This window comes from Myxine glutinosa, chromosome 7 (assembly GCF_964187855.1).
Source record: "Myxine glutinosa chromosome 7, kmMyxGlut1.1, whole genome shotgun sequence".
Taxonomy (NCBI): domain Eukaryota; kingdom Metazoa; phylum Chordata; class Myxini; order Myxiniformes; family Myxinidae; genus Myxine; species Myxine glutinosa.
Window position 1 is genome coordinate 95760021 of NC_136267.1, and position 22875 is coordinate 95782895.

The 22875-nt window shown below is 48.2% G+C and overlaps 1 protein-coding gene across 2 annotated transcripts in view; it reads left to right on the top strand.

The window, feature by feature from the left end:
* LOC137431434 (matrix metalloproteinase-19) overlaps window positions 1-22875 on the top strand; it is a 76632-nt gene that overhangs the window by 28086 nt on the left and 25671 nt on the right. For both annotated transcript variants that reach the window (XM_078782020.1, XM_068122749.2), the window contains exons 2-4: window positions 6098-6186; window positions 8249-8403; window positions 14941-15153. In XM_078782020.1, the coding sequence (XP_078638146.1) occupies window positions 8262-8403; window positions 14941-15153 (355 nt within the window). In that variant the 5' untranslated portion in view covers window positions 6098-6186; window positions 8249-8261. The remainder of the gene's footprint in view (window positions 1-6097; window positions 6187-8248; window positions 8404-14940; window positions 15154-22875) is intronic.

Sequence of the window (22875 nt, forward strand, 5' to 3'; positions counted from 1 at the left end):
GAGTTTAAAAAAACATTAGCATTTATTTTTTTGTTATTACCTCGACCACCGAAGGTGGATCGAGGTTGTGCTTTCACTCCTGTCTGTCTGCTTGTTCGTTTGTCCGTTTTTGAACAGGATAAAACTGAGTTTGTGAACTCAAAAAGTTGTGTACGGATTCATATGAAATTTGTTGGAGAGGTTGGGAGTGTGACGAGGACGAAAGGATTAGATTTTGGTGAATCAATTAATCGGTGAAATCTTTGGTGAATCAATCAATAATTTTGGTGAAGATCCAGCTCTGGATCTGAATCCGAGAATTATTGATTCTTTGCTATTGAGAAATAGGGCAAAAAACGATATGTAGCACGATATCTCAAAAAGTTGTGGACGGATTCGAACGAAACTTGGTGAACAGGTTGGGTGTGTGACAAGGAAGAATTGATTCGATTTTGGTGAAGATGCCGATCCGGATCAGAGAAGTTTTTATGTTTTAGAAATGATTCTTTATCATTGAGTGATAGATCCAAAAACGATACATAGCATGACATTTCAAAAAGTTGTTGACGGATTCGAACGAAACTTGGTGAACAGGTTGGGTGTGTGAAAATAAAGAATTGATTCGATTTTGGTGAAGATGCCGATCCGGATCAGAGAAGTTGTTATGTTTTAGAAATGATTCTTTACCATTTAGTGATAGATCCAAAAACTATACATAGCATGACATTTCAAAAAGTTGTGGATGAGTTATGACAAAACTTGGTGGATGAGTTAGGCAAGTGACAATAACAAGCTGATTCGATTTTGGTTCAGGTCCGAATCCAGATCCGACCTATCAGTGGGATACAAAACGTAAACTGTTCAGCCTGGCAGAGGTATGCTCTCAAAGGAGTGCCATATTCTAGTTATCACTTTGTTGATATTGTTGCGGTTCTCGACGCCGGCCTTCCCCCCTTACCAAGGGGGGATTAGTCCCCTTGTCTTTGACTGGCCTGGCGGGACCCGGGACCTATGACGTCCTTCCCGGACAGCGCGGAATAGGGTATTAGGATTAGAATCGCTATTAACTAATTACTTGCGCTGCCCTGAAACGAGGAAATAAGCCCCGCACGAACCACGCGTGTTGAGACGCCGAGCGGTGCGTACACGCGATCCGTGCCGTTTATATGGTGAACCCGGTTCTAGCGATCTTATTCGTACCACGCTTAGTCAATGGATAAATCACAAAAGCGGTGGAATTGGAAAAAGGAAGAACAGATTTATTTACGCTATTCACAATGGTTCAGAGAAAAAGGGGGCACAGTGCAGCCTTATACAGTCTTAACTTAATACCCAGGACAAACCGGCCCGTCACACACACACACACACACACACACACTCACTCACACGGGGCTTGCAGCTGCAGGATGATGGTCTGCGTCCAAGGATGGCTCCCGTGCAGCTCCCTCTGGTCTCTGGCTCGTCCCGTGCAGATGGTAAGAAGAGAAGGCAGGAGCTCTCCCTGTGTCGTTTGTACGCACAAGGTTATTACGGGGCCAACGGTAGGGTGTGGGCTCTGGCGGTTAATCACTGGCGGCGATGACCGCGTTTACTCGCGAAGCTGACATAGGCACTATTTGCCAACGGCACGTCTGGCTGCAGCCGTGTACTCAACGCCTCTTCTTCCTCTCCTCTGGCGCGTATGTTATACGATGGTGAGTTACAGTTCAATGCCTCAAAGCGAGTGATGCGAGTCAAGTTCTCCTCAAAGTCCGGCTCGTAAATTCTCCCAAGTGCTCACAATGCGCTCGCCCCCTCAAGTCCTCCGATGTAAGTGCTCTCCCAACAAGTCCTCCAAGTCCTGTTCAAGGGCTTTGTGCACCGACTTATATAGGCACGCCCCGTGAACCTTCGAGAACTCACCAGACGCGCCTCTCATGCCATGCCGCTAGAGCCCTGGTTGGCTGGTGGCTCTTACCGTCATCGCCTCTGACGCTCTGACTTGACGCCGCCCCCACCCCGACCCTGCGCTCCTCCTTCTCAGGCCTACCTCGTGTTACTCGACTAGTGAGCGAGCAAAGGGCAGCAAATGCTGCGGGCAGCCAAAGCGTAACAAACTGAGTGGGTCAGCCAAATGGGGCGCAGGATCAATTATGCCCATTGAGGTGGAATTGGAGGGTGGACGTAAAAATGAGCGGGACCTAAACTCATGTCTTTACACAACGCATATATTAATAGGGGAAATGGCCGATACTTACACATACTATGACATAACTAATACTACAAGTGGGCCTACGTGTTGCTCATGGACTATCTATGGGGGGCAACCCTTTAACCTTTAATGATCAATATGTGCAAATCTCAAAACCGTAGCACTGCCCCCCTCCCTTGCCAGACTCGTCCCCGAGTCGAACCCACACATGTGAGAACGACCGGTTTTGAGAAAGGTTCGGGACTAGTTTTAAAAATTACGTGTGACACTTCGATGTGATTTCCCTCTACATTTAATCTAACACTCTGTATGCGACAGTTTTACAACACAAAATATGTCTCACCTACTGCGTTGTGTAACTAACTCTAGCAGACTCACACCCACAGCTAACCGAATTGCGGAATTGATTCTCAAACTAAACATAAAGCTGGTGGGAAGCATGTTATTTACAACAATAAACTAATTATTTACATCTCTATAACCCAGGACCTGTTCTTTTGTGGAAAGAAATTTGGAGGGGAGAAACAACAGCAATGCACCAATGCACCAATACACAAAAACAGTTCACACTTCAAATGTCATATTTAAATTTCACATTTGCTGCTTGGCTGCTGCTTGGCTGCATCATCTTGCTTCCTGCTTCGTCTTCGGTGTGCCATAATAAAAACTTACAGGTCTTCTTTCCTGACACACCACAATATAATGTACAAACCGGGTCTGTTTTTATTTCCCAGCAGGGCCAATCTTATGGTCCATCTGCCTGACATTGACGCCACTTAAAACCAGTGGTCCGCAGGTGCACGGTAACGTTTGCAGCAAATGACCGCTCAGCAAAGATGCCAGGCCACAGAACGTGTGGTCCATAAGGTGTATTGGTGCAGCAAAAGGTAGCAGGTGTGCCGCACAAGTGTAGCCAGGTGCAGCTGCACAGTTCAAGATTCCTGCACACTCCCCTCCAAAATGGGTCCATGGGTGGGGAGGAAGACAAAGCACAGTTAGCAAAGGAAAGGGCGCAAGGGTACACCAGAACACAAGGCAATGCAACATGAGGGGCGCAGGGGAGCGAGCAGAGAAAGCTCGTCCCTAACCGTTCATACCCCCCCCCCCCCCCCCGTGTCAGCCGACACTACCCTTGCCCCTCCCTGTATTTACACGTTACAAATTCGTCACTATGTCTTGTCTCCCATATCCCCTTCTATGCCAAATTCATCGTCCAATCCCTCCCAAGAAGGAAGAGATGGAATAAACACAATGTCACATCACGTCGAGATGCGTCTCACCCACTCAAATCGTTCACAAAACCTGGTGTGGAGTTCCGTCTCCCTTGGTGAGTGGATGTGGATGGTGCGAAAAGATTTCTCATCCTAACTATACTCTAATAACATTAACTCAGTTACACTACCCGGGGTCATGCCCTGCCAATTGGCATCTTTAACCTATGTGGTTCTAAAAACCAATTCCCATTGACCATCCTGTGATGCCATCCAATTTGGGTCTCACTCCCCAATTTTTCACTACTGTGCCTTTGCACAATTTCGGGGTTGGGTCGTGTGGCTCCACTAGCAGGTCCAACTACCTGCGCACCTCCGCCACTGAAGTCGCCACCCGAGCTTACCTTGCTCCTTGCAACTACCCTACACTAGGGAAGGCCCCTCCTGGCTCTCTCACCCCCTGATGCCCTCTCTGGCATTGGGCTACCCGGGTCCTTCTCCTGGATCCTCGGGCCCCACTGAACACTACTCTGACTGGCTCCCAGAGCCTACCTGTGGCCTCACCTGGCCGACAAACTACCAGTGGCGGAGTGCCCCATTAACCATACGCACCAACAAAGCCCACATGCCCAGCCATTCCACAGACTCATGCACCCTCCAAAGCAATACCTTCTACTTCCTGCACCACAGATGTCAATATCCAAACAATTTACCTAAGCCCTCTACCTGACTTTAAACTACCCTCCCCGGGTATTCGTGAAGGGGTCCAGATTCCCCCATTCACTCCTTCACACCATGCATTCTACACCACTCATTTCACACCATTCATTCCACACACCAAGCTCTCTTGCACACCTCTTGTGCTCTCATTCCTCTTTCCCACTTGCACCCCATGCAAGTCAATTCACTCAACGCAACTCCATATGTCCTCAATACACCACTCATACACTACCTCCGGTTATCCCCGACCAATTCCTCATTTGCGCCTCAATCTCAAGCTCATACTCACACACAATTTCTCCACACTACTACACACACATAGCATCATCTAACTAACTACTTCCCTCTAATACTCGTGCTTTCCCGCCTTCCCTTACACTAAGCACTTCCCCCGTCATTATCATCCTTCTAATCTCTCTATGTCCCCTCTACCTGTTCAAATGTCACTACTTAAATCTCATGTCTCCTATTGTCATCTAGTTCCCTATCAATTATCCTAGCCCGCCCTCGGCTAGTTTACACTGCCATCCCCATAATCTACTGCTCATTTGCCCCAATGAATGGCATAGCTACCATTCGCCAACACTATGGCTAACTGTCCACTCCAGTTGACCCTCTCGGTGCAGAAATACATTGTCGTCACAGCTCGGCTTCGCAAAGCCGAGCAATGCATATGGGTGGTTGGTCTCCTGTTGGTTGGGTCCGTCCGGCATTTTCGATTCAGGGGAGGAGGTTTTGTTGGGCCAAGGTTCCAGGCGCCATCTCTGCGTGGAGCCTTTCGGTCCCCGGCACGATGGCCCAACCTCCCCGGGTCGGAGCACCGCGCCCGCCAGGGGGCGAAGTTCCGACCTCTCCTTCCTCCCCTCAAACCGTGCCGATCGCCTTTCCCGCCAAGGCGCAGCACCGACCATACAGGGCAGGGCCCGGAATGAATCGTGCATGCCGCCGCAGCAACGATCCCCGCCGGTCCCCGCTGCACACAAAGCACCCCGCGCACCGAGCGCTCGCGTCAGCTATACGTCACCCTAAACGCTAACCCCCCGGTCTGGGTCGATGCCCGAGTCGCATTCTCACACACACATGCGACCCGTTCTGCACTCGTACACCGTGGCACTAGTGAGCGAGCAAAGGGCAGCAAATGCTGTGGGCAGCCAAAGCGTAACAAACTGAGTGGGTCAGCCAAATGGGGCGCAGGATCAATTATGCCCATTGAGGTGGAATTGGAGGGTGGACGTAAAAATTAGCGGGACATAAACTCATGTCTTTACACAACGCAGATATTAATAGGGGAAATGGCCTATACTTACACGTACTATGACATAACTAATACTACAAGTGGGCCTATGTGTTGCTCGTGGACTAACTATGGGGGTCCACCCTTTAACCTTTAATGATCAATATGTGCAAATCTCAAAACATTAGCAATATTTATTGATTACTTTTGTTTTATAAAGATCGCAAATATTTTGCGCAAGTTTTACATTATCGCTATTATATGGTTTTGGTGTGGTGCATTCCATTGAGACAGAGTAAGGAAGATGTAAGTTGTTCCACCTGATCCTCAAGAATTCCCCAAAGGGAAAAACAGATTCGGCAATATCGTTTCCAGTGGTGCTTTCAACTCAATTCTGCTTGAATTGTCTTACAGACTGAAACATTCAAATTTGTGTGCACATCTGGGTAAAGTATCAGGATGGACTTCATCCGGTGTTATGGACAAGCAGAACATGTCATGGACCTCCTCGCTCTGTCAAAGTCAATTACAGTGAACTGGAATAAACTTTCGGCACCTGTGCATCCAGAGTTTAACATTGTAGAGATGTTGTGGATAATGTTCTTGGGATGATAATTATTATTTTATTGTGATGATTCTTGTTGAGATGGTTGTGGGGGTTATTTTGACTTTTTATTTATTACTGTTGTCATTATTATGGGGTTGTCGTTGTTGTTCTGGTGGTAGTTTTTCATTACCCTTTATATATTTTTTCTGCTGTAGAATTACCTGCAGCAATTTGGATACCTCAAAACTGAGAAGGGAGTTCTGAATGAAAATGAAAGGAAGAATAAACTCGCAAACTCCCTCAGGTTTGGTGCTATTTAAAAATACAGGTGCACAACAAAATGTTTCAACATAGATTTATACATGTATAAATAATTAAAGTAAAACTTGTGCATATATAGGGTATACATCCAAGATGCATATACACAAGATGACATCAGCATGCATGATTTATGGCTGGCCTTGTTACATTTCCTCCACAGTGATTGGTTGATTTTTGACACTTACACACTCAATCATACTTTTTTTTCTATACAGAATCGAGGCTCGTGAAAGAGCTAACATTTATCAAACAAACAAATCAAACAAACAAGCAAGCAAAGTATATAAAAAGGGGAGCGGTAGACAAGATGGGGAGAGAAGGGGAGGAAGCACACAAACACAAAATTTGAGAGCAGTCATCGGGAGATGTGTGAGAGGGAGAGGGCTTGGGGGGAGGCAGGATAGGTATAAAACGCAAGGACACAAGGACTTCCAGGAAAGAAGTTGGTATTTCAAAAAAGTGGATTTGGGGTGAAATTAGCGGGGGTAGAAAAGATCAAGGTTTTGGATTGGGGAAGATAAGAGATGGTGGTGAACAGCTGTTTTAAAGACCTGGAGGGGGGAGTGGGATTGAAGAGAGTGAGGGAGTTTGTTCCAGAGGCGGGAGAAAAGAGGAATGAAGGAGTGAAGGTGAGCAGAGAGTCTTGATTTTGGCAGTTTAACCATAAGAGGGTTGCAGGCAGATCTTGTGCGACCTGTAGGAATATTTGGGGGACAGAGCCCAGAGAGAGCTGGGGGAGCAAGGCCGGAGAGGAGTCGGTAGAAGACGGAAAGACCACCAACCTGCCTGCGGTGAGTAAGTGAAAGGCCCTCGGAGATAGCGTCATCGCGGGAGATTCCAATGATTCTGAACGCTTTAGTTTCAACAGCGTGAAGACAAGCTAGTTGTGAGGCAGGAGCACCAGCCCAGAGGGGAGAGCAGTACTCCATTGAGCTGCGGATGAAAGCCTTGTATGTGGTGAGGAGTTCAGGTGTGCCAAGGAAGGACTTCGCACGACGGAGGATGCCCAGTTGGCGACTGGCTTTGGAGGCCAGCTTGGAAATGTGGTTTTCCCAGGAAAGATCATGGCAGATAGTGAGACCCAAAAGCTTGAGTGACAGAACTTCTTGGAGAGGATTATTCAGAAAGTGGATGGGAGGGTTGTCCAGTCGGTCTTTTCGGAGAGACATCGTAAGAGTGTGAGATTTGTCAGGATTGAAAGACATGTTCCACTTGTTTGCCCAGTCTGTGATTTTGTCCAGGTCTGCAGGGAGTGAGGAGGCTGCAGACTGCCGATCTGAGGGATGAGGAATGGAGCGGCAGAGAGTGGAGTCATCAGCAAAGAGATAGAGAGGATTTTCAAGAGAGTCAGAGAGATCATTGATGAAGACCAGAAAAAGCACAGGGCCCAGAACACTGCCTTGGGGAACTCCAGCCTGAACAGGAAGAGGAGATGAGAGAAACCCATTCAGGGCCACACGTTGACTACGACTAGAGAGGAAGTCCGCAAGCCATGCGTGGAGATTTCCATGGATACCAAAGGAGGAGAGTTTGGTGAGCAGAGCGGGGTGCCAGACCGTATCGAAGGCATGTGATATGTCGAGGGAGACAGCTCTAATTTCCTGTTTGGCATTGAGGACCTCCATCCATTGTTGAGACAGCAGAAGCAGCATGTCCAGAGTAGAGTGACCTGGTCTTAAACCAAATTGGTGATCAGAGATCAAGCCATTGGAGAAGAGGAAAGATTTCATATCCGAAGCAATGATGGATTCCATGACTTTGCTGATAATTGGGAGAAGGCTGATTGGTCTGTAGTTGCTAGGATCTGTTTTTGCACCTTTTTTGTGTAAATCATTGATCATTGCTTGATCTGATCATTGCTTGCTTGTGATTTGTACTGATCTGTACTGATTTGTACTTGTGATTTGTACTTGTACTGATCATTGCTTGTGATTTTTCTTTATTGGTAATGATCATTGATTAATTCGCAAATTAACCTTGCACAGTAATACCCAAAGGACCATTGTGCAGGGTCAGCCATTCTTTCATGTTGGCCTTTTGTACAGAGAATTCCAGCGAATGGCAGGCCTGGCAGAGACAGGTACACTAGACAACACTACGATGTACAAGATGAAGCAACCTCGTTGTGGAGTGGAGGATGTAGGACAGAGCAGCTTCGACGCAATGGACAACGATGTGCGGGGGAAACGGCAGACACATGGTGCGTATGTCACCGCTTCACTTGATGGGGATAAAGAGATGTCTCTGCTTTGATTTCTTCATCCAATACAATGTCGTGTCGATTAAACACACAGTTTCTTCCATTATGTTGTCTCCATGTTCAATTAAATAATAGCCCCGTGGGGGGACTGACAGCTATTTCCCCCACAGTTTTTCAGGAGATTTTAAAGTAAATGACCTGAATTTGAGGTAAACCCCCCCCCCCCCCCCCCCTTGTCAGCCCCTTATAGAGGGCAGATCTGGATAGGAGGCCAACTCCATGAGGCCTGACTGTTACGATGTACTGTATCGTACAAATTTGGTCCATATTAGTCGGATAGTTTGTGAGGAGAATGTTTTAGTGAATATGAAGGGTTAGGGGAGGGAGCCCGAGGCCCCTTTTCCAGGCTAGATTCGGCCATGGGGAGCAAAACTTAAGGTTAGGTGTGGTCACGATGCCGCATAGCCAGTTTGGTCTGGATCTGGTTGTCAGTTTCTGAGAAGAAGATTTTTCAATGAAATACCAATATTTGGGGCAAAATCCCCATTTTTCTCCGTTCAATTGGATTGATCTGGATTGGGAGAACAACCCCCTGATACCTTCCTGTCCTGATGCATTGTATCAAGTTTTGGTGCATATCACTCAGGTAGTTGTGGAGAAGATTTTTTTTGTGAAAGTGAGGGATTGAGGGAGGGGGACGGTGGCCCCTTTTCCAGTGGAGATACGACCATGAGGAGCACAACTTTAGGTTAGGGCATGGTCCCGATGCCTCATGGCGAGTTTGGTCTGGATCTGTATGGCGGTTTCTGAGAAGAAGATTCTTGAATGAAATATCAATATTTTGGGCAAAACCCCCCATTTCACCCCCTCTGTAGGAGGAGCATCTGGATAGGAAGCACATCCCATGAGACCTTGCTGTCGTAATGCATCATACCAAATTTGGTCCATATCTGTCAGGTCGTTTGTGAGGAGAAGATGTTTTAGTCAAATGTTAACGGACGTTATTGACTGCTCAACACCGGGACCCACTCTGAGGTTATTTCTGAGAAATACTCCGAAATACCCTAAAAATGGACAATTATACCATTGCAGAATAGATTACACTACTTGTAAAACACTAGGATGGCAACTTATAGCTGGATCAAGTTTCTAACCCAGGCTAGATAGCTAAGAGGGGAGTACACATGCCTCTAGTCGAGGCTATCAGCCCATTAGTAAGAATAATACACTTAAAATTCTTCCAATTACAGCGATTGATTTAAAAAAACAAAATCACAATGTCCTGTATCTGGAAACATCCCATTCCTGGCACCCTTCTCCTATATGTTTGTCATACGATCATATATGACATCAGTGGTCTCTTCATTCTCTATAACAATGGTTCCCAACCTTTTTGTACTCGCGACCCCTTTCTCAAAACCCCGGAAGACACGCGACCCCCCTGCCATCAGCCGTTTCAGTTTTACAAATTTTTCTGAGAAGGAAAAGGGAAGAAAGAGAAAACAATCATTAATTCATCAATTTTTACAAATTTTAATACAATATTCCTTGCACATTATAAAATTCGGGTAATTTTAGTTAGTTAGTCAAACCAAGCTCATCATTTTTTTCTCACTTTTTTTTATTTTATTTTATTTTATTTTTATTTTTTTATTTTATTTTATTTTTTGTATACAATATCGAGGCTCGTGTAAGAGCTAACATCGATCCCAAAAAGACAAACTGACACGTATAACATAAGATAAAGGGAGCGGGAGACAAGATGGGGAGAGAGGGGGAAGCACACAAGTACAACATTTGAGAGCAGGGACATCGGGAGATCTGTGGGAGGGAGAGGGCTTGGGGGGAGGAGGCACTGGAAGGGGGGTGGGGGGATTATGATTGCCATGGAGTTTCACCGACAAGTGGCCGAGACTTTCACATCGCCATCCATTAATGGAGGAAAAAACAATTTTAGGTGAGAAAAATTGGGGACAGAGATGAAAATTGGCTGAAATGACCTAAATACCCTATAAATGCTTTGCAGAAAATTCCCCATAATTCCTGGGGGTGGAAGGTACCTAATTTGCATATTTCCAAGATGGCCGACACCGGCGAAGGTAAAATTTATAACTTTTGAACCGAAGAGGATAGAAGCATATGTAACATGTCTAGTTCCACTAATTTTAGGGTGGAGAACTCATTTCCGAGGTTTTTGGGTGGCTACAGGGTCATTGAGGGGGTCAAATTAGGCAAATTAGGCACCTAAATTTGCAAATGTTGAAGATTGCCACCACTAAAAAGCTGTAATTGTGATACTTGTGATAATTGTGGAACCAATTGTTATAGAATAATAAATGACACTGCTGAATTCATACCAGATTTTAATATAAACAACAGGAAATTGGTTGTGTTAAGCTGTCGTGGGGTGTTTTAGCATACAAAACATACAAAACAATTCAATTATTTAGTGCGTCCAAGGGAACACAAGCATGTAAGTAAGCAAGCAAGTGCAAGTACAAGAGGATTTAAGGTAATCTAATCAATCTCCTCAACAACTGGGGCATTATAACAGTTCTCTCCTAGACATGTTTCACACATTGGTGTGCATGCACGACCTGCCTTCCTGCACTTGCAAGAGGCTGTCTTGCATCCCATTTTACAGTTGCAGAATATGAGTTCCAGGAGTCTCCCAGGGGCAGATGGGTTTGCTGAACCCACTGGACAAAGTACATCTGCCCGCATCTCCCAGCCCCACTGGGTACAATCAAGCTTAACACCCTGGCACTGCTGAATCAGTAGATATGCCCGCAGACTATGCTGCTTGGCTGAACCAGATGTCGGAGGGAGGACAGCGAGGTTCATGACATTTGTCACAGACTGCTTCGCAATCATTTGCTTAAGCTTGAAGAACCGAGCATTGTTCAGTGAGGCAAATATTTCGGCACCATACAAGGCAAGAAAGAAATGCTCACCCGCAACACCGATTTCTTGCTGAGACGCGTCCTTCTTATAGAATATAGACATCTCGTCTCTCAGAGTGGATCTGTTTCCCAGCAGCTGACACGCTTGAGCCTTACCTCGGCGGTATGCTGCTGATGTCGTGTCAGTCCCATTGGTGTGCATGCACGACTTTGAAGTATGGATTCTTTGAAGTGTGCTTTCAACTTAGTTAGTAATGTTTTGCTTGAATACCCTGCTACTCCCTCAGTAAGGTGATCTTCCATGATATCTGTAAGCGCGCTATTAGAATCCTGGCATTCGTCATTTTGCTCGAGGAACTCAGTCAGACAATCAAATGCTTTATCCTTGCAGACATTTCTTTCCGATTTTGGTTTCTTGTTGCGGAAGAAATTGACGCGACAGTTATTGTGGTACCGCCCTTCCGCTGGAACCAAGTCGATAATGTTGCTTAGTCTGATCAGAATCTGTTTCGCATTTTCCTCAACATCACCAAGCTCCTTTGCGCGGTTCTCAATCCGTTCACCAAATCATAATGTCCGACAGTGACAGATGGCATTGTGTTCACGTTTATGCCCCCAATGACTTCTTAGGAGCCTTAGCCTCGAGACCATAGAACAGACAATGTTTTTTGAAGTCAAAGGACTCAGCAGATTGTGAACGTAAATGTTGGGTTGCTGCTATAGTAGTGGGGCAACTTAGCATAACAATTGTGCATTTTGTGAGGAAAGCACCAAATTTGGTACACTAGTAGACTATCATATTATGAAAAGATCTGGATATTGGGCCATCTCAGATTCAGGGATTTGATTTTTGCAAGATTTCGATTCGATTGGGATCGAAGAGAACACCTTCTTCGTCTTCTGTACAGTGAAGTTGCCAGCCCTGAATTATCTGGCTACATCTGGGTGCTTCATTGGGAGTGCAACCATGTCCCTCAGGTGAACAGGGACCCACCTGGCATAGTGTGTGTGGTCTAAGGCATGGAACCATGGGACCAGTTCCGTCAGGGCATCAAGGTACGTCGTGAATGAAGCCTGCCGCAGAGAACGCACGTCGACCAGTACCAACATCTCTAGTTCCAGCACAGTTGCCCAGTACTGAAAGTTGGGAATGTGTTCTCCTCTCTGGTGACACCAGTCTTCGAACTCAGGCAGGTCTTCTGCATCGTCAGCATATGTCATACAGTGGCGTTCATACGCACGGTGTTGCAGGATGTGCAGTGCCGCTGCAGTGATTTGATGAGCTCTTCTTGTGCGGGTGACGAGGGCAGCTCGCAGGAAGGAGTCGGCCGTCCCTGGCGTTGCAATCTCAGCTTGCAAATCTGCAAAATCTGCAAATCTTGCAAAAATCAAATCTGAATCTGAGATGGCCCAATATCCAGATCTTTTCATAATATGATAGTCTACTAGTGTGCCAAGTTTGGTGCTTTCCTCACAAAATGCACAATTGTTATGCTATATTTAGCTTAGCTGCCGGACTATAGGAGTTTCAGTCTCTTCACACTGTTTGTTTCGATATGATTTAATACTAGTTTCACGGGTCTAGCTTTTACGGCAGTCACTGTGCACAACCAATGGATTGGTAAGTTCAATTGCTGCAGCTACACCATCATTTCTGCGAATGCTAGCGGCTATGATTGCAGGTCGTCCGAGCTCAGTGACGTGGTTGACATTTCGTCCATCCTCCAGTGACTGGGAGCAGAGTAGACAGCACGCTCCTACCTCCATGACATGCAACATAAGAAACCATATTATGTTAGAACTGATAACCAAATAAAGCCAAATTACCCAATGTTAATAATATGATATAGTGTAATGATATTACCATGATATTGCCAGAGGTGACTCCGTAACCCACTTTTTAGCATTACTTGCATATTTTTACCGCTAAATGACCCCATTACCACCCAAAATGACCTCTAAATGACCCTATAGCCACCCAAAAACCTCAGAAATACGTTCTCCACCCTAAAATTAGTGGAAATAGACATGTTAAATATGCTTCTATCCTCTTCGGTTCAAAAGTTATAAATTTTACCTTCGCCGGTGTCGGCCATCTTGGAAATATGCAAATTAGGTACCTTCCACCCCCAGGAATTATGGGGAATTTTCTGCAAAGCTTTTATAGGGTATTTAGGTCATTTCAGCCAATTTTCATCTCTGTCCCCAAATTTTCCCACATCATGCCAATTTCTAGCTAATATTCCTCCACTACATGGTCACACAATCCATGATCGTCATCACTAGCATAATAGCATATCATCATCTCTCCAAACTAGCTAGTGGGATGGTTGGGGTTGCATCTGAGCAGCGAGTCTTGGAATTCGTGGCGGGGTGTTTGTTAGAGCCAATCTCATGTCATCCTCGACATCCAATCTGTTCCTGGGCTTCGTTTTGATGTGGACGAGGGTACAAAATCCGGCCTCGCAGAGGTAGGTGGAGGCAAATGGAGGAAGAACACGTAAGGCCAGCATGCTGACTTTAATTTCTTACCTTATGCTTATAGAGTCTATAAGGTAAGAAATTAAAGTGTTTTTGATCTTGAAAACTATAGTTTACAAAGGCTGCTGCATAAGGTTGTAAACACGAACAACCTCCTGATAGCCCCAACTTTCTGTTATTTACCCTGCGCTCGCAAAGCGAAAAGCATGGTTAGGCATTCAGGTGCGTACGTGCGGCGTACGTGCGTGCCAGCTTTTTAAAATTCATTTTCTCGGCAACTGTTGGTCCGATTGACATGAAGTTTTACCATAGGAGCGCCTTCGCTTGTATATATTTTTAGTCATAATTACGATGTCATAAGTCACGTGGTTTGGACGCCATCTTGGAAAAACGTTACACCTCTTTTTCTCCAAAACAGCTCAATGGAAAAAATTGAAACAAGGCTCATTGTCAAGTGCAGTACTCCCCATGGGAAATAAGGCATGTAAATGATGATGTCATCGGTGCCTTCATCATGACGTTTCATCTCATCAGCATGAAAAAAAAAATATCTGCAACTGTTAGTCCGATGGACACGAAATTTTGATCATAGGAGCGCTTCCTCCTCCTCCTATAGACTTTAAAAAATAATTATGACGTCATAGGTCACGTGGTGCCGGCGCCATCTTGGAAACCACAAAATGTTGCACCTCTATATCTCCGAAACTGCTCCATGGAAAAAATTGAAACGCGGCTCATTATGAAGACCTCCGCATGGGGAATAGGTGTTGTTAATGATGACATCATTGATGCCTTAATTATGATGTCAAAATTCTACAGGGACAACGCTTTGTCTGATCAGTTTGACATTTCTTGAGCGTGATCTACACAACAATTATGTTAGATTACATAAAGTTATGATGTCATCACTCACGTGGTCAGGCAGCCATATTGGATCAAAGAAAAAAACCCTTCAAAAAGAGAAGAGTTGGCTCGCACCAAGTTGACGGCGGCACAGGTTAAGTATTCTATGAATACCATCGAGTTTATTATTTTTTTGTTTTGGTGATTATTGATTATAGTTATTGAAATGGCCATATATGTGAGGTTTTATTGAAGCGGTGTGCATTGGCCATTGCGGTCATGTCCAACCTGTGGCGCATTTCTCATGCAGGTCGATGGCGTAGAACCCGCCTCACTTACCGCATCAGCAATGTAACCCCCGACATGGGTAGAGCAAGAGTTCGTAGAGCCATAAACCAAGCATTCGGCCAGTGGAGCTTGGTGTCCCCACTGCGTTTCTTCGAAACTACATCATCAAGCAGTGACATCGTCATCAATTTTGTTCGTGGGAACCATGACGACGGACACCCATTCGACGGAAAGGGTGAGGACCTCTCGACATATTGGTATCTGGAGGTTTGGGGACTTTCAAGCAGGTGATAATTGATGATTTTAAAAATGGGATATTGCCCGTCACAAAGCCAGAAGGCCACTTGAGGTGGGGGCGACACACAAAAAAACAAAAGCAGAACAACCAGCCCCTTGGATTGAAACAGGACAATTATAGAAAGTTGTCTCTTCACAGAACAAAAAGTGCTGGGAGGGGTGAGCTAGTCTGCTTCGAGACAACAGTGCCTTTACCCCCATTTTTGGTAGACTGCCGACCAAGGCTAACGAGCTCAACCCACCTGGGTTTGGGATCAGAGTTTTCCTCCTCCTAGGGCCTAGGCAAACTGCCGGTCAAGGCTATTGAGTACCACCCACCCGGGTGTGGGATCAGTTGTCCTTCTCCTAGGCAGACTGCCGGCCAAGGCTAACAAGTACCACCTACCAAGCCTGTTTTTAAAGCTTGGTTTGTGGTAAGGCTTGGTAGGTGGAGCAAGCCTGGTTTTAAGGCTTGGTTTGTGGTAAGGCTTGGTAGGTGGAGCAAGCCTAGTTTTAAGGCTTGGTAGGTGGTGCAAGCCTGGTTTTAAGGCTTGGTAGGTGGTAAGGCTTGGTAGGTGGAGCAAGCCTAGTTTTAAGGCTTGGTAGGTGGTGCAACCCTTGTTTTAAGGCTTGGTAGGTGGTAAGGCTTGGTGTTAAGGCTTGATAGATGGTAAGGCTTGGTAGGTGGAGCTAGCCTGGTGTTAAGGCTTGGTAGGTGGTGCAAGCCTGGTTTTAAGGCTTGGTTTGTGGTACGGCTTGGTAGGTGGAGCAAGCCTGGTTTTAAGGCTTGGTAGGTGGTAAGGCTTGGTTTTAAGGCTTGGTAGATGGTAAGGCGTGGTAGGTGGAGCAAGCCTGGTTTTAAGGCTTGGTTTGTGGTAAGGCTTGGTAGATGGAGCAAGCCTGATTTTAAGGCTTGGTAGATGGTAAGGCTTGGTAGGTGGAGCAAGCCTGATTTTAAGGCTTGGTAGGTGGTAAGGCTTGGTAGGTGGAGCAAGCCTGGTTTTAAGGCTTGGTAGGTGGTAAGGCTTGGTAAGTGGAGCAAGCCTGGTTTTAAGGCTTGGTATGTGCTAAGAATTGGTAGGTGGAGCAAGCCTGGTTTTAAGGCTTGGTAGGTGCTAAGACTTGGTAGGTGGAGCAAGCCTGGTTTTAAGGCTTGGTAGGTGGTAAGGCTTGGTAAGTGGAGCAAGCCTGGTTTTAAGGCTTGGTAGGTGGTAAGGCTTGGTAAGTGGAGCAAGCCTGGTTTTAAGGCTTGGTATGTGCTAAGAATTGGTAGGTGGAGCAAGCCTGGTTTTAAGGCTTGGTAGGTGCTAAGACTTGGTAGGTGGAGCAAGCCTGGTTTTAAGGCTTGGTAGGTGCTAAGAATTGGTAGGTGGAGCAAGCCTGGTTTTAAGGCTTGGTAGGTGCTAAGAATTGGTAGGTGGAGCAAGCCTGGTTTTAAGGCTTGGTAGGTGCTAAGACTTGGTAGGTGGAGCAAGCCTGGTTTTAAGGCTTGGTAGGTGCTAAGACTTGGTAGGTGGAGCAAGCCTGGTTTTAAGGCTTGGTAGGTGCTAAGAATTGGTAGGTGGAGCAAGCCTGGTTTTAAGGCTTGGTAGGTGCTAAGACTTGGTAGGTGGAGCAAGCCTGGTTTTAAGACGCCAAACACCCGGCTTTCACACCTCCGCATTTAGTTAAAAACAGTGGTCGGCATGAGAAGCCATGCGGTAAGAGTTTGATTCGGAGAGGCTATCTGAGGTGCAGACCATATGGGATATTTTATGGATGAGTTGCTCAGTTCTCCACCACCATCCCGGTCATGCCTGGTGTTTGACACCCATATGGTCTGCACCTGGGATGTTCGCTTCTTAGAACCTAATCACAGAGTAAGAACGGTAAGGGGAATCTAAAATGTTGTCATCTTACTATAATGTCTGTCCGTCTGTCTTCCCGTCTGTTCCCAGGTACCGCAAAAACGGCTGAACCGATCGCAACAAAATTTTGGGTGGGTAATCCTGGGACCCCCTGGAGTAAAATAGCCTATTTGTTTTTCCAATTTTCCCCCAATTTTTCAATTTTTCCAATTTCCAATTTTCCAGTTTTTTCAAACACGATGGAATAATATTTACCGATATGAACAGTGATGTGGCTTTTGTTGAAATTCTAGAAATACTGTTTAGATTTTGATGATTTATGTGTGATATGATTTAACGGATGTTTATATGAATCGTTTAAAATAAAAGAAAAAGCCTTCAATTTATGATATTTTGCCTTTTCATTTGGGCCTCCAAATTGAAGCCCCGCCCATAGGGCAGGTACCGTTGCTAGTAATATTAATTTGAAAAAGAGCCTTCATTGCTGGGAAGAAGAAAGTGAGGTTGATGATGTGTTTGTTTGAATAATTATAATTCCATTTTGTAGCTATAATGTGAACAAGAATCCAAGTTTGGTCTTCACTGAGTGGGCTCAGAACTATTCTGTGCAGGAAACAGTTGTGAGACAAAACCAAAAGCTCCATGTGTCTATAGAAACACAAAAGCTAGAGGCTGACTACGTCATTATGCATCTGCTTATGGTGCACCTTACCATAGTTCGAGATATCGGTGAAACCATACCTTGAGATCCTGGAGTGCACACCAAAAACACTCAAGGGTTTTCAAGGTAGGACATGAATGTAAAACACAGAATAACACGTGTGTTCAATTCTCAAAACCACCTCATGTTACACTATCCTGACCTAAAACAAAGAGGAAGAGCATTCCATGCTGGAGAACCTGGGATGCATCCCTTGTATTTAAACATTAAATTCCTGGACCGCGTATTGAAATAAACAGGTTATAAACCCGGTTTTGCGATACTAGTACACCTCTGGGGTGTGTTCAGTTACCACGTTTCTTGTAGTTGCTTGCCAAGTGACCTAAACACTCAAGCAAGCACTCCATTCGAAAGCATTTCTAAGGAACGGCTGGCTTGGCAAGCGCTAGGTAGCTGCTTAGTAACCAGCAGCACGGGGCGAACTTGTTTGTGGAGACCATAGCCCATACTCCAGTGGAAAATCAGAATTGTAGCTCGAGATTTCTCTTACAAACAAATGACTTGATCCTACAAACTCAACACCAAAATAACAAAACACCCCCTTCCCTTCCTCAATAATTGCATGCATTTTTAACTGTGGTTATTGTGGTGTAAGGCTTGTTGTAAGGCTCTGTGGGAAGAATGTCATGTGGTTACCACTTTGAGAAGTTACTCGTATGTGTGATGCAATGCAAGGGCTGCAAGTTGTAATGCAAGATGCAATGCAAGACCAATATCCTGAAGAAGAAAACCACAGCAAATGAAATTCAAGAAGTTGGAAGTCATAACCGGCAAGGATTGGTGGTTATCGAGAGATTGGAACTGGTTATGACTCATAAACACTGTCAAAAGTAACTGACATGTTGGCAATAAGAATTGGGTAATGGGTGAGCTGCACAAGGGGATTAAAGATAGGGCTTGGGATGACACAATGTTCAAGGAGACATTTCATCCTTGGTGGCTCAACTACTTTTGGTGGAAGCCACCCTGAAATTGACATCGTGGCTGAACATAAACTTTACATTAAATAGGGATTATCTCTTCTAGAATATCCCAGAAACTTGTTTTTAAAATCCATATGATTTCGCAAAGAGAAGTGCATCAACAGTTAGAAACTAACAGGAGTAACAGCAGATAAATTCAAAGTGAACTAGAATAGCACTTAACAGAGAGCGAATACCTGCACCAGGCTGAGCAGTTTACGTTTTATATCTCACTGATAAGCCGAGTCTGGATTCGGACCTGAACCCAATTCTAATCGACTTGTTCTTGTCACTTACTCCACTCATTGACCAAGTTTTGTCTTAAGTCGTCCATAACTTTTTGAAATATCATGACCTATCACTACCATGTGTCTCTCTCTATCACTATGTCTATCACTAGCATGCCCTATTGTTTTTGGCCTTATCACTCAATAGTGGCGAATCAATTTTAAAACGTTTGAATTTATTTTATTTTAATTTTTAATCATTTAAAAAAAATTTTTTTTTTTCAACTCTTGTATCTGGATCCTGATTCGGATCTTCACCAAGATCGAATCAATTCTTTCTTGTCACATACCCAACCTGTCCTGCAAGTTTCATCCAAGTCCGTCCATAATTTGAGATATCGTGCTCTATATTGGTTATAGCCAGCCCTATTTATCAAAGGTGAAGGATTACTTTTAAAATCTCAGATCCGGATCAGGATTCGAATCTTCAACAAAATCGAATCGATTCTTCCTTGTCACACACCCAACCATGTCTTGGGCCCAGTCCTATTAATCTTCATCAACGATCTTTCTGACTCTGGAAAATCCTCTTTACCTTTTTGCTGATGATTCCTCCTTCTGCCAGGGCATCTCTCATACCTCATATAGACAGGCAGCTCCTCCCCTTTTTTTTTCGTATACAAGATCTGGGCTCGTGTAAGAGCTAACATTGATCAATAAAAAGACCAAACTGACACATAAAACATATGATAAAGGGAGCTGGGGACAAGATGGAGAGCAGGGACATCGGGAGGTCTGTGGGAGGGGGAGTACTTGGGGAGAGGAGACATGGGAAGGGGGAATGGGGGGTGGGAGAGGTAGGAGAGGTTAAAGCGCGGTGTTACGCGCGCTACTTGTAAGCAAGGAGGAAGCGGACAACGCGGTAATTGGTAAGAGTCTTTATTCAAGAGCTCACTGTAACACTGAGCTGCTCAGGGCTGCGCGCCCCGTGTATATCGTGAGGCCACGCCTCTCTCCGGGGCGTGGCCCACCCCCACTTGGTGTGCGGGGTGATGTCACCACGTCAGTGCTTTCGTGTCCGCCACACGCGCCCCCCCAGAATCCCCGCGCACCTGAAGGGTCAGTTTGCGGGGCAAACGGATGACCCGGCCGAAGCGCCCCCTGGCGACTGGCGGCGTCTGAGATGCAGGGATGCCATCAGGGATGCCTCCGACTGCCCCTGGGATGGGTGCAGGACCGGGGGGCGGCGTGGCTGGGCGGTGCCGGGGGTCCGCCCGCAGGGGGGCGGCCCCGACGCGGGGGTCGGGCCACCGGCGGTGGATGGTCCACGTCGAGGTGGGCCGGCTTGAGGCGGTCCACAGAAACGCGGTCAGGAGTACCGCCGATGTCCAGGGTGAAGTGCTTCACCCCGGTCTCCAGCACGCGGAAAGGCCCGTCGTACGGGGGCCGCAGTGGTGTCCAATGGGCATCGTGGCGGACGAAGACGTACTCCGCCGTGCGAAGCTCCGGGGCGACGTGCGTCGGTGGGTGCCCATGGCGTGCCGTCGGCACCGGGGCGAACCTCTGGGCGGTCTCCTGCAGAGCGGAGCGCCTTGCAAGACGCTGCCGGACCATGGTGCCGTGGAGTCGGGGAGGAACTCGCCCGGCACCCGCAGTGGTTGCCCGAAGACCAACTCCGCCGTGGATGCGCGCAGGTCCTCCTTGGGCGCCGTCCGGAGGCCCAGCAGGACCCAGGGGAGCCTGTCGACCCAGCCGCTGTCGCGGAGGGTGGCCCTGAGCGCGGCCTTCAATGAGCGGTGAAATCGCTCACACAGGCCGTTAGCCTGGGGGTGGTAGGCCGTGGTTCGGTGCAGCCGGACCCCGAGCCCCTGCGCGACCGCCCCCCAGAGCTCCGAGGTGAACTGGGGGCCGCGGTCGGACGAGATGTCTGAGGGGGCACCGAACCGGGCGACCCAGGTGGCGATGAAAGCCTGCGCGACGTCCGCCGCCGTCGTCGACGCCAAGGGCACGGCCTCCGGCCACCGGGTGGTGCGGTCCACCATGGTGAGGACGTGGGTGAAACCCCGCGAGCAGGGCAGAGGTCCCACCAGGTCCACGTGGACGTGGTCAAACCGGCGTTCCGGCACCGTAAACGGGGCCAACGGGGCCTGGGTGTGCCGGTGCACCTTGGCGCGCTGGCACGCGAGGCACGTCCTGGCCCAGCCGCGGACGGCCTTCCGGAGGCCATGCCAGACGAATTTGTCGGCGATCAACCTTTGGGAGGCCCTCGTGCCCGGGTGGGACAGGCCGTGGATGGCGTCAAACACCTGGCGCTGCCAGCCCGCGGGCACGATGGGGCGAGGCCGCCCGAGGGAGACGTCGCACAAGAGGGCCACGCCCGCGCCGTCGAACGGCACCTAGGTGACGCGGAGGCCCGTGACGGCGGTCCGCAAGGCCTGGACGTCGGAGTCAGCGGCCTGGTCCGCTGCCATCCATGCATAGTCGATGCCGAGGTGGACTGCGTGGGCGACGGCCCGGGAAAGGCAATCCGCCACCGGGTTGTCCTTCCCCGCGACGTGCCGGATGTCCGTCGTGTACTCGGACACGGCCGAGAGGTGACGCTGCTGCCGGGCCGACCACGGCTCGGTGACCTTGCCCATCGCGAAGACCAGCGGCTTGTGGTCGACGAAGGCCGTGAACGCACGGCCCTCGAGCAGATGGCGGAAGTGCCTGACCGCCAAGTGAAGCCCGAGCAACTCGCGGTCGAAGGTACTGTAACGGCGTTCGGGCGGGTGAAGCTGCCGGCTAAAGAACGCCAGCGGTTGCCAAGCTCCACGCACCCATTGCTCGTGCACCGCGCCCACCGCGTAGTCCGAGGCATCGGTGGTGAGGACGATCGGCGCATTGGGCACCGGGTGCGCGAGCATGGTGGCGTTAGCCAAGGCGAGCTTCGCGCCCGTGAACGCCGCGTCCATCTGCTTGGTCCAGGTGACGTCACCTTTGCCCGGCTTACCTCGGAGAGCTTCGTGCAGGGGGCGCAGGAGCTGGGCGATACGGGGCAGGAACGGATGGTAAAAGTTCACCATGCCCAGGAACTCCTGCAGCCCCCTGATCGTGCGGGGGCGCGGAAACCCCTTCACCGCCTCCACCTTGGCCGGCAGGGGGACGGCTCCGTGCCTGGTGACGCGGTGCCCCAGAAAATCGAGTTCGGCGAAGCCGAACTGGCACTTTGCGGGGTTCACAATCAGGCCATGCTGGCCCAGGCGTTCGAAGAGCGTGCGGAGGTGGTGTAGGTGCTCTTCGCGGGACGCGCTGGCGACGAGGATATCGTCCAGGTAGACGTATACAAAATCCAAGTCACGCAGGACGCTGTCCATCAGCCGCTGGAACGCCTGAGCCGCATTCTTCAGACCGAAGGGCATCCGCAGGAATTCAAAGAGTCCGAACGGCGTGATGACCGCCGTCTTCGGGACATCCTCCGGCCTGACGGGGACCTGATGGTAACCGCGTATGAGGTCCACCTTCGAGAAGAAGGACATGCCCGCCAAACGGGTGGAAAAGTCCTGAATGTGGGGGACGGGGTAGCGGTCGGGGGTGGTGGCGTCATTGAGACGGCGATAGTCCCCGCACGGTCGCCATCCCCCACCGGGCTTCGGCACGATGTGCAGCGGCGACGCCCAGGCACTCTCCGAGCGCCGAACGATGCCGAGTCGCTCCAGGGTAGCGAACTCCGCTTTTGCTACCGCCAGCTTCGTCGGCTCGAGGCGGCGTGCCCGGGCGTAGACCGGTGGCCCGACGGTGGGGATGTGATGGGCCACCCCGTGCTTGACGGCCCCCGCCGAGAATGTGGGCCGCGTGAGGGCCGGGAAGCTGGCGAGGAGGCGGGTGAATTCGTCCGCTGCCGGAAGCGTACAGATCAACGTGGCCGGAACTGAACCGTTCGGC